Raw genomic sequence first — 12754 nt, 5'->3', positions numbered from 1 at the left:
ACAACTTTGAATCAACACTACCTGAGGATGCTTCCGAAGAAGTTTCAGCTTTCCTGGCTAATTAGTTTCTGAGAAGAAAATTTTTAAATTGTTTACACTTTATATTCCTTTGTTAAACTTCGACCCCCCATTGTGGCCCCACCCTACCCCTGGGGATCATGATTTTCACAACTATGAATCTACACTACCTGAGGATGCTTTCACACAATTTTCAGCTTTCCTGGCTGATTAGTTTCTGAGAAGAAGATTTTTAAAGATTTACTCTGTTTATTCCTATGTAAAACATCGACCCCCCATTGTGGCCCCACCCTACCCCCGGGGGTCATGATTTTCACAACTATGAATCTACACTACCTGAGGATGCTTTCACACAAGTTTCAGCTTTCCTGGCTGATTAGTTTCTGAGAAGAAGACTTTTAAAGATTTTCTCTATATATTCCTATGTTAAACTTCGATCCCCCATTGTGGCCCCACCGTACCCCGGGGGTCATGATTTTCACAACTTTGAATCTACACTACCTGAGGATCCTTCCACACAAGTGTCAGCTTTCCTGGCCGATTAGTTTCTGAGAAGAAGATTTTTAAAGATTTATTCTATATATTCCTATGTAAAACTTCGATCCTTCATTGTGGCCCCATCCTACCTCCGGGGATCATGATTTTCACAAATTTGTATCTACATTACCTGATGATGCTTTCACACAAGTTTCAGCTTTCCTGGCTGATTAGTTTCTGAGGAGAAGATTTTTAAACATTTACTCTATATATTCATTTGTTAAACTTCGACCCCCAATTGTGGCCCCACTCTCAGGTGAGCTAAAAAGGTTAAGTTTACAATACAATAAGTTGTTAAAGTTGGTTTCTGGAAGAACAGACTTTGAAAATTTTCTTAATAAATATTTACAAATTTTTTATCTTTTTAAGCTTTAGTTTTTAAGATCTGTGTACATAGAATTGTGAGCAAATCTCTGTATCTTGCTTATAATTCGAAACTTAACACTCAAATATGGTTAGTAAATAGAAATTGTAAACAATTAAACACAAGAAACATGCACTACATGTATAACAAATAAAGAACACAATTTATTTTTTCGAAATGAATCATATATATACATGTATATACCTACATATTTCCGTCAGCGATATCAAACTCTATTTAAACTGAATAAAGTCGAGAAAATGCAGAGCATCTCAACAAAACCTATTGCATTAATCTACATGTACCATTACGCAGAAGATAATGCCGAATTACCAATAGAATGAATTGTATTTCAGTACCCCTACATCCGATTTTGCTTAATTTGCGCAGGTAAACAGTTAACTGTTTGATTTACCGAAGTCTCTGTTTGATTTGATACGTAAAAATCACGAAATACAGACGATAGTTTCCAGGTTACAAAGCATAATGAGAACGAAACGAAAATCAGAACAAGCTAACACCAACATCATGTGTGAAAACTGTCAACGCATTGAAATATTTAGCCTCAATTTACTTCACAAAATCGGCACCAATATATTTTGTATGTTTCAAAATTTCCCCTCATACGCGAACTGTTGCACAACAAGCAAATTCATCATAGTCAGATCGACCCTTTTTCGTATAATGTCATGGCTGCTTTAAACAAAGAACCTCGTTTTAGAAGTATGGAATCATTTTACCGGATGCCGAACCCGAAGCTATTAAACTGATTGAAACACGCCTTTCCTTTATTATTATTTTCGTAATAACTCAGATTTGAAACAGAATTACCACTTAATTTTTGCAATTTATATTTTCCTTCCCATAAGGATAAATTATGCTAAACTAGGTTGAATTTGCCTCGGTAGTTCTTGAGAAGAAGATTTTTAAAAATGCACCCCCCTTTTTCTACAGTTTCAAGGTTTTCTCCGCTTTGAATACAGATCAAACTTTTATTTCTGCAATTTATATTCGCCCTCCCATAAGGATGCTTTGTGCCAAATGTGGTTGAAATTGGATAAGCGGTTTTAGAGAAGAAGTTCAAAATGTAAAAAGTTTACAGACGGACAGACGGACAGACGGACGGACAGACGGACGGCGGACAAAATGTAATCAGAATAGCTCACTTGAGCTTTCAGCTCAGGTGAGCTAAAAACGTTTTTGTGATCGGCTTCGGCCGATCACTGCATGTTGTGTCCATATGAGGCATCCGGCAAATGCTTCCACGTGCGCACACATTCCGCTTGCATGAGTAGTTCTTATAAAAACCTGAAGTTTGGTTTAGTATTTATATAACATTTTACTCAGTTTTATTTCAATTCATTTACCTTAAGAGATGCAAACTAACATAAAATACAGTTCGACCTGTTAATTCAAGAATGCACATTTTGTCTCACGCGTAAAAATTTCGATCGGAAGATTCATTCAGTAATGCAGTTGATCTCGATGAACTGACCTTAATCATAAGAAAATGCCCTATGAACTGACCTCGATCTATTGATGTTGCAAAATAGTAGCTAGGTAGACTGTTTGATTTATAAACAAGGTTACGTTATAATGCGACCTCAATAGCAATTTATGATTCAATGTTTTTCAGCCGCATTAATTTAATACAACTCATTCTTTGTATACGTGTTAATGCTCTTTGAAGAGCCCTACCTGGTATTCTGAAGAAGAAGAAGATACATTAACATTTAATTATACGTAAAAAATATAAAACTAGACAAGGAGTTTACGAACGGCTTTCCCCAAATTTATTTCAAAATTAAATTTGTTAACGGTTTATAATGATGAAATTATGGTGTACAGCTTCAAAATATTCTATATTTTGTAAAAATACAGTACATTTTAAATTATTTTGCATCAAACTGATCATGTTGATTGCTTCTAGCTATCAATATATCATTATTGCCGATCATTCTTTAAAAGGAATACTTGTTTTTCTATGAAATAAACTTAAAAAAAGAAATAAGATTAAACATGTTTTGTAAGGTAAAATATTTTACAAAATGATACTGTAAATTATGAATTTCGTTTTGGATTATTAGCCAAAAAAGTCGTTGTCAATGCCAGTTAGCATATATTTTAATGATTTGTTACCACTTTACCTTGTAGAAATCAGGACAACATTTGATGCCACGCAAAGCAAGTCCTAATAAATGGGTGCAAAAGAGTTTTAGCGCTTGCACCTTTTAATTTAAAATAAATCTAATAAAATGTTCTTGTTTGATTAACGCCCAAATTTCATTTTGTATTCATATAAATAGAGTATATTCATTATTATATACAAATATGTTTAGTATATCAACTGATAGAAATAGATTTCCTCCCTTAGAGAGTTTCAGATCCAGCATGTTCAGTATAAATTGAATGAAATCATAACACATTTGTATTATCATGTTTATAAATAAGTTTTTGTTACAGTAATTTTAACAAGGCAGTTAATGTATTACTGTTTTTTTAAGTCAATAACAAAAGAACTAGAAATACGCAATCAGATTTAACATATTACTTCCCTTAGTACTGTTACAATTGTTAAACAAAAATCTTTACAATAAATAATGTGTAAAAAGGTAAGATAAAATGTATTTATGTGTACGACAAAGATACAATGCAAAGTAAAAAAAAATAATCACAATCATTGAATGTATTACTTCCCTTAGTACTATAACAATGGTTAGACAAAAATCCTTGCAGTAAGTCTTGCGTAAAAAGGTAAGATGCAAATAAATGCATAACACTGTAAATCATGTCCTCGTTGTTTAATGCCTGACGTATAATTTTAGCAAACACGTTTAAATTCAAGCAAGAAATGACAAATTCAATAATATAAAGTTTAATTTTAACTGGTAAATAAATTGACTCTCTTTGAATGTAAAGGATAAAATGGGATATGTGACATCGATACTGACGAACCGACAACAATGTTACCGATGAAACTGGGCATGGTCATAGACTGACCTAGTCATCATTAAGTTTAAACTTAACATTTCCTACAATGGTGAGGGGCATTAGTGCAGCTCCAGTTCACGACATCATTAATATAAACGGAGTTTTAGAAAAATTGTTTAAGTATACAATTCAGATTGCATCCCTGTATTTTATATAAAAATATGAAGTTCATTAAAACTTAAATGTATCCACAAATGAAAAAAATTCTTACCAAACTAGATTATAACTGTTCAGAAATGACAAACAACATCGGTAAAAACTGTCAAAATAACCCATCCGCAAAAATAGACAAAAATTAAGTACATTCGTTAACCACTTAGTATTTTTTTCTGTTGAATTTTGCTAAAGGTATTGGATGACATCATGAATATCTCGAACGTTTAACGCAAACAAAATCGAAATACACACATTGTCGAGTATAAAGTAATCAAAAGCATTACACCTAGCACATCTTCAAATTTAACATAAATCTTAGGAATTGAATTTGCAGCATGCAATTGTTATATATTCTGTTATTTCTTCTTGTTAATGTCAACTTTTTAAACCATATTAAGGCTTTTTTTCACTCAAGGATCGCAAACGCTTGATTTTTCAATCCACCTCCCCTTCTGTTCGTGGTATCTAAGGTGTGCTGCTGGTTCAAAGTTTTCCGAACTGTATTACGCAAGTTAAGGGCTTGGTTCCTTCTTTTCTCATATCTGTTTGGTAGGTTGTGGTGTCTCCTTGCTTCTCGTTCGTCTGCTGCACGTTTTATCATATCCTCATCTTGATATATCGCTTTCTCTTCATTTTCTTCGCTGTCACTAAGACTTTCGTCAGACACAGCACACTTAGCTATTTTTCCGATCTCATTTTTGATGTCATGTGTTTTTCGTTGTGTGAGTTTTGTAATCGACAAAATATGTAACAGTGTTTCATGCCTATGCATCAACATCCCAATAAACTGCAACAGCAATAATATTGTAAATACAACCAGGAAAACAAATCCAAGGGGTTCAATGATAATTGGCGGCCCTGAAGGTTGACTTATTGTAATATTGATTATATGTTTTGCCTCGTTCATTGCCGTCATGGTTGCTAACCACAATGCGTTGAGAAAAAAGAATCCGAATGCTACTTTATTTCGCAGTTCTGCCAACATCTCCTTGTCATTCTCCTCTTTTTTCTTATCTGATTCTAACGGGTACAAATAATGATGAATCAAACCTTTCCAAAATTTGTCCTCTAGCGGTTCAAGAACAGAAGGTTTTGACTGCAAAACATTTTCTGTTGCCCACGATCGATCGTCAAAACTATTTTCTTTAGATTTTGGTGTTTTCATGCGCCTGCTTTTAAAAAGGGAATTTTTGCCAACTGTCTCATCGACTTCGACTTCGTCTTTTGTCTTATCGAAAATATTTTGTACAGATTCTAAAGATTTAAGGATAACTAGGTTATTCATCCATCGAAAAATTGAAAAGAAAGCCTCTGAGCATGATGCCCCTGCTAAGTTAGATTTTTTGACTTGTTTTATCATCCCACTGATCATCTCCGTGGTTACAAAATCAATTTCATCTTCCGTCTCTTTCTTTTTGGTTTTCTTGCGATCTGGCCCAGAGTGTTCTAATACAGCCGTTTTATTTTCTCTTGTTCCCCATGAAACATTGTTCAAATTGCAAATAGCGTAAATAATTAGGAACAAATATCCTGCTGGTATGCATATGAAATACAGGACGCCCCATAACAGATCTCCAAACTCATGAGGATGAAGAAGCCCAGCAATTATAAATGTCCCCACTAAAATGTAGAAAAACATCCCCGTAGGAGTGTACCATCCCTCGCTAGCGATGGACACAAGAGTCCCCACAAACACCGCCATCATGAGAAGAGAATATATGGCGCTGAGTACCATAGCCCAATTTAGTTGTGTGTCCGTTTTTGCTTTTAGACATATGATAATGAACAAAACAGTCGGTCCGTAAATCAATAAATATGCAAGCCAGGGTGCTACCCCAAATACTGATCCAATGGCCGATTCTAAAGCCAATAGCACAGTAGAAGGACCTAAAACTGATGATAAAAATAAAATGATCTGATAAAAGACGTAAAAGTATGAAATGTTTGGGTTCACTTTTGTCGTGCGGGCATAGCTTTGGAGAAGATCCATGATATTAGCCATCGTAGATGGCATCCAACGCCTTCGTTGGTTAAAGAACTCTTTAAATTCCTCAGGGGCAAATGTAATTGCTTCTGCGGCGGCACAATATTCAATTTTATAACCTTGTTGAAGCATGAGAGTGCAGAGCCAACGATCTTCTCCTGATAACAGAACAAGTAAATAAACGTAACAATTCATATAAACAACCATGAGTTGATAAAATAGAGAACAAAAGGATATTGATTTTAAACACATCAACATTAACCTTGGTCATATTGAAGAAAGTGTCTTGCTTCGGTGGGTAGGGTAGCATATGTTCTCATAACATTATCGTCCATGAGTGCTTTAACACGGAACAGACTGAAACAGCCAGGACTACAGAGAACACAACCAAACATATGCTCGGCGGACTTCTGGAGCCAGTGACCTATGGCGTACTCAAAACGCTGGTACCAGACTACTGGTCCTAAAAAGGAAGTTTAATGGTTAGAGATTGTCTGTATAAAGGTTTATAAGACGGATAAAATAAAATCAAATATATCCGCGCTTAATGACAAAAACCCAGCAATTCATGTTTATAAAAAATAACGAGAATAAAAAGCAAGTAATGAGATACCAGATCCTCCTGGTTTGATGCGACCACAAGTGGCTCCAACTTTTGGATTTATCTTCATTCTGTCAATTAGAAGTTGAAGTGCTTCCGGTTGGAAGTCAACATCACCGTCAAGGGCAAGAATGTAAGTGTTTTCAGCCTATATATACACGTACAATAAATATATATCATCAAGTGTTTATTTTTTTACCATGTTTTGTGTGTATTCTGTAAGGAAGACATCACTGTTGAGAAATTTTTATCACTGGATGAATTCAATATAATAAAGATTAGAAAACATAGCATTCAGAAATATTCCAGGGAAGCATTCGGTTAAGGTGGTATGGGACACCTCCATGTTGTGATGTACTGTTTACCGAAATAAACAATAAAATTGTAGTCTAATCATATAAACACATAATGTAGTTTCTTTCTCAATATTAGCACCAAACAGCGTAAAGCAGTAGGTCAGAGTGTTTACTATGGATCTGTAAGTCATAAGTTGAATCCTGCTGGGGGTTTTACCTTTTTGATTTCTCCCAAAAACTTCAAAAGCTATTGTTTGGTTAAATAGTTTGAAATTAACACATAATTCTAATGTACATTAATCCACATTAAAATCGACAGAAGTGTCATACGACCTTAAAGAATGAGTGACCATAATTTTTTTGAGATTTCGTCTAAACATAATCAATAACAGAGGTCTAGGGTATCGTAAATTAAATGTATCATATTGTTAAAATGAAAAAAAAACAAAGAAAAAAAAAAACTAAAAAATAAAAACCAAAACAAACAAGCAAACAAACAAAATACACTATTTAGAAAAAGTGTAAGAACATTAGACACCTCATTAGGCGCAATTAACGGATGGGAGATCCTGAAACACAAGGTTAAAGATTTCTCGGTGTATTTTGCAAAATACAAATGTAAGACTTTACGTGATAATACAAAACTGTTTGAAAATTAAATCAACTTTTTAGAAACAGGCTGGACTGAACAATTGAAAAACACTAAAATCTCTCGAAATTAGATTATATTTGCTTTATGGTGAAAAAATGAAAAAAAGCACATATAAGATCAAAAGCATAATGGATTTTAAACGGTGAAAAAACTTCAAGTTCTTATACGTGTGAAAAAACATTATCAAACTCCAAATGTTATTAGAGTACTTAGGTCAAATGGAGGTGAAATGAAAACAAAACAAAGTCCACCATAGTGAAAATTGTTAATGTCTACACAAGTCTATACACCTCTAAAACATTTCGAACGAAAAGACTTACGATTGTTTACCTACATAGATGTTATGAAAAATAACCACACTGAAAATAGAAACATGTTCCCGTCACACAAAGAATTTAAAGACACTGTATTTCAAATGAAAACAAAGGAAAACCCCCTGGTGTAAATGGTTTATTAATTCTTCTGTTCAGATATGGGGCCATTATTTTATTCAGCGTTATAGGAAATATATGTTCAGAAGATATCAAGTACCCAAAACATATCAATAGTCTCTCTTTTATTTAGGAAGGGTAAACGAAACTTACTAGCAAGATACAGATATATAAGTCTCACTCACACTGACTACAAATTTATTGCATTTGTTTTTGCCAAAAAAAAACTATATGTTTTATCAAGTATATGTAAAACAAAAAAATCAAACGGCTCATATGAAAGGAAGATATATAGGGAAAAAAACCGCTAGGCTTATTCTAAATATTGCTGACTATTGTAATATAGAAAATAAAGATGGTATAGTATTGCTCTTAGGGATACTTCATTTATGAAAAAAATGAATATTATACACGAGTTACGTGATCGTGAAGGATCCAAAAATAAATGTTCACAAAACTGAATATTTATTGCTTGGTAGACAAAAAAAATATCTGTACAGAAAAAAAATCTATAAGAGATGAAACGTTTGTAAAACATTATTATGTTAATAGCAAGCGCAGCGAGGCGGCGCGAAGAGCCGCTCGCGTAGCGAGCTCCATAGACAATGTGTACGAACGGAGGAAATTCGAGTTGATATCTGAACATTGTTCAAAGAAAATGTGGACCCGTGTGAAAACGTTCTACTATCCCAGTGATCCTTTGCGGTGCATAGCAACATGGCGGAACAGGAAGCGTTTCTAAGGAAATTCTTACCTGTAAATCGAATATATCTTTCTCCTTTTACCAATAAAAAGTCCTTCAAAAACACCAAAGTATGCAACCAATATGCTTACCTAAAAAAAACCTGTACCTATCTGAACTTTTGCTGACAAATGATGTCATTTCCTTCCCCGAATTTTTTCGACAATTTACGAAAACTGTCGAGCGCAAAAGAAAGATAAGTATGACGTCACAGTGATTTCCCGCGATACATTTAGAGGTGGATCAAGCATCTGTACTGGATGTAACATGTAGGAAGTATTCAGTATCAGTGTAAACGGTGACTCTGGCTAATTAGTTTTTGTTTTGATAATTTTTTTGCTTAGTAAATACACATGCATGTTCCATATTCTAAATTTACCGCCATATAGCTGCAATAATGTAGCCCTCTCCCGATTTAGGATCTCCGTAATGGTGCAAGTGCGGGAGTGATTCACTCCCGCAACGATTTCGGCTCAAATCGTTTATAGATAACAATAACATTTGCATTTCTTACCTGGACTCTAACGTTGTAGATGTCTATGGCATAAATTAATCCAAAAATATCAAGTATAGTCCACATTTGGCATATATCGGTTATTTTTCGTGTATGTCAACAACGAAAATTGAATTTTCTGCCATGTTTACTGACCTTGACCGGTTTTATTTTGGGACAGCCAATGAGAATTCAGGAGCGGATCTTGAACTGAATATAGGAATTCCCCTATTTTAAACATAATTTACGCGGTAAATATGAATTTTCCATTATAAACCATTTCCTTAAATGATGTTTTAGTGATATAACGAGGTAAGATCGATTATTTACACTGACATTCACGTTATCAAGCCCATCAAAACTCCAAGCGTACATCCCATAAAATCACGCGAGAACTGTCATGGCTGCTGAAAAAGACGACTGGTAAACATGCTGATGTGTTTTATCTGGTTTTGATTTATATACGGTTAATTTGTTCAACCTGAATTAAAAAATCATTTTATCTAAAAGAAGTCAAATATGAAATCGATCTTTTCAGACCGAAGTCAGCCGCATTAAAAAATTAATTTTGCACCATTACGGAGATCCTGTGGAATTGTAGCCCTCTCCAGTAAACATCAGATATAAAAAATCGGAGAGGGCTACATTATTGCAGCTAACTGCCATATTGATCCAATCATATATGCATACGTTAGGTAGGTGACAAAAAATAATTAAAACAGAAAAGTCCAATCATTATCAGATCTTCGTGCAGCCACGTCATTTTATACTGAATGAATAAATAAAAGAAAAAAAATTAAACTGTTAAAATGTCTACATTGTACATGATTGTATTTGTTATAGTTGCATACGGGGTCAAACCTTTCAATAATATTGGATGTCACACACCAGAAAAGGGTGAGGGCACATGTCTACAACGCTTATATAGCGTACAAAAATTAAAAAGATTAAAAAACAAAATTGATGTCACAGAGGAAAATAATTAAAACAGAGGTAACAAGGGAAAAAATGAGAAATAACACAGACACACAATCTATTGTTTACTGATTTTAATGATCATTATTAAAAGGTAAAGGAATGATAAAACATAATTGTATTTACATGAAAAAAACCCATACAGCTTCGTGGCTATCAAAATATTTTAATAAGTCTGTTTAACATTTTATTAATGCTCAGTGGTAGCATAGGCGTCTGAACCGGGGGGGGGGGGGGGGTTAGCCCCCCCCCCCCCCCCGCCACTTTTTTTCAAAGTTAGACCTAACAATTAGGCACATAGAATCACAGAGGGTTCAGCCCCCCCCCCCCCCCCTTCCACTTTTTCTCGAAGCAAACATAATTGTTCCTAAATTTACATTGAAAAGATTGAAATAATGAGAAGTTGGAGCAAAAGGTATACTAGCCCCCCCCCCCCCCCCCTCCCCTTTGGTTAGGGCAAGTCCACGGGTTGCATTTAACAATGATGACAGATGTGTGGTTCCTTCTGCGCTCGCCCCAACGGTCACACCGTAAAACATATTAATAAACCTTTTCTTTTTTGCAAAGAGAGATACTAATAGAAGATATGAAACTTAAAAAAATAAAGTTATCATATACACATAGCATATGTTCGACAACATGAAATGTCTTTCATCACAAGTACCCATATTATTTCTTTTTATCATTATAACAATTATTACATGTTTTATTGTTATTTTTATTAGATTTTGTTTATATTCGGTTGTTAACAATTGTTGAGAAAAATAAAATTTTATGAAAAAATATATTCTATACATACCTTTTGCTTAACATGCTCACTTAGCAGTTGAAATATTGAAGGTACATCATCAAAGTTGGGATTTGTTAGAGTCGTTGGATCTCTCTCCTTCATCAAAAGTTCATATCCAATAAAGTAGTACATGTACATGATCTAATAAAACAAAACAATATGCTAGCCACTTGCACATCGACACACTGTGGCATGTTATTTCTTTATGAAAAGTAAATAAATAAATAAATAAAATAAAGATCTAAGGATATTATTTACATTTATGATATCTATCGTGTTGTGTTACCTTGTGTTGGTGTTTTTAATATCTGGCCTATTTAATTTTTTTTTTTTTGGGGGGGGGGTAAGGCTTTTTCTTGGCTCATAATCTATTTACATACTATTTACTTTATCATTTGTTCTCTCAAGTGTTAAAGACATATCATGATTATGAATTACCTGTGACCACCTCTTCTTGTGACGGATTTTATCCTTATCTTTGAGATGAACTATGAGTTTGTTTTCTCCAGGAAGTTCCCATTCCAAACGCCCTCCATAGGGGGTCACATATTTCTTTGGAGGGTGCAACGTAATCTTTCTTTGATAGAACGCACTGGGAAATGAAAAAAATCACTAACCGAATTTCTCTTTAATATAAAATTGTATTTTAGAGTTTTTGGACACAAATGCAATGATTGCTTGTTCACAGAATATTAAAGTGGCATTCATTTTAAACAAAATGGGCAGTTGTAAACAATGACCTTTTAAAATTTGGATAGGCGTTTCACGTTTGTCTGGGCTTACAAACATTAGCCTTTTTGACTTGATTACTGCGTTATATTGTTTTTACAAAAAATACTACGAAATTAATAAAATAAGAATAAAGTCCTAAATCAAGGTTATGATATATATATATATATATTCAAAAACCTTTTTTATTGAGAAACAAAATGTAATGTTTACAAAAATGAAAAATGTTTAATGGTAAATTTGAAGTATCGTTTTATCATATATGTACACACCTTGCTGCTTCATCCACAATTTCCATTAATTGTCTCACAAAGTCGTTTGGTCCTCTTTTGTTTGTAGCGTTATTGGTTTCCATAGCATCGTCAAATGGTATATGCGCTACATGAAAATATATTTCTCAATCAATTATGGGTCTTCTTTATTTGGAGACCTCATATTTTAATGATGATAAACGAAATTGCAAATTCAAAGAATTTCAAAACAAAATGAATTGTTAATTTCTCTAGATACACACGCTTGGCATTAGTCTGAATTGGAGACGTGGTGTTACAATTATGCATGTATCAATACGTCATTGCATTACTGCGCATGTTTTGTACTTTAGAGGTTACTTTTAATTTTCGTGGTGCATTAGAAGCTATGGTTTTGTATGGAAATACGTGCTTTAACAAATTCTTCATTTTACTATCGCTTTCCGAAATTTGCAACTATGTGGTAATTAGTCATTTTCTATTTCCATAAATTGTTGATCTTTTCTAAATTCACGGAACAAATAAAGTGTTATTATTAAATGAATGACTCCAAAGTTTGCAATTCATCAAATGGTAAATACCTTCAAATGTATAGTAGTCTTTCTCGTCGTGATGAAGAACGTTCTTGCTGTATTCATACTGAAACTGGTGGTGGTCCAACCTTTGATGGGAAATTGTAAAACAGAGCAATTGGAATATGCAAGAAGTTATCATTTAATTAGATTTAAAACGTTAACGTTAGTT

At 33.8% G+C, this 12754-nt stretch overlaps 1 protein-coding gene across 5 annotated transcripts in view; it reads right to left on the bottom strand.

The window, feature by feature from the left end:
• Window positions 1–2699: 2699 nt before the first annotated feature.
• The window catches only part of LOC128180324 (chitin synthase chs-2-like), a 29610-nt gene continuing 19555 nt past the window's right edge, over window positions 2700–12754 (bottom strand). For 4 of the 5 annotated variants that reach the window (XM_052848346.1, XM_052848348.1, XM_052848347.1 and 1 more), the window contains exons 7-13: window positions 12592–12671; window positions 12032–12137; window positions 11469–11622; window positions 11040–11171; window positions 6664–6799; window positions 6313–6513; window positions 2701–6208 (exon numbers count right to left, since the gene is read on the bottom strand). In XM_052848346.1, the coding sequence (XP_052704306.1) occupies window positions 4473–6208; window positions 6313–6513; window positions 6664–6799; window positions 11040–11171; window positions 11469–11622; window positions 12032–12137; window positions 12592–12671 (2545 nt within the window). In that variant the 3' untranslated portion in view covers window positions 2701–4472. Of the gene's footprint in view, window positions 6209–6312; window positions 6514–6663; window positions 6800–11039; window positions 11172–11468; window positions 11623–12031; window positions 12138–12591; window positions 12672–12754 lie in introns of all 5 variants that reach the window. The other variant, XM_052848345.1, reaches the window with a different exon arrangement.

Source organism: Crassostrea angulata, chromosome 4 (genome assembly GCF_025612915.1).
Source record: "Crassostrea angulata isolate pt1a10 chromosome 4, ASM2561291v2, whole genome shotgun sequence".
NCBI classification, from domain to species: domain Eukaryota; kingdom Metazoa; phylum Mollusca; class Bivalvia; order Ostreida; family Ostreidae; genus Magallana; species Magallana angulata.
The sequence above is the reverse complement of the archived record's forward strand: the minus strand, read 5'-3'. Positions and strand labels throughout refer to the sequence as shown.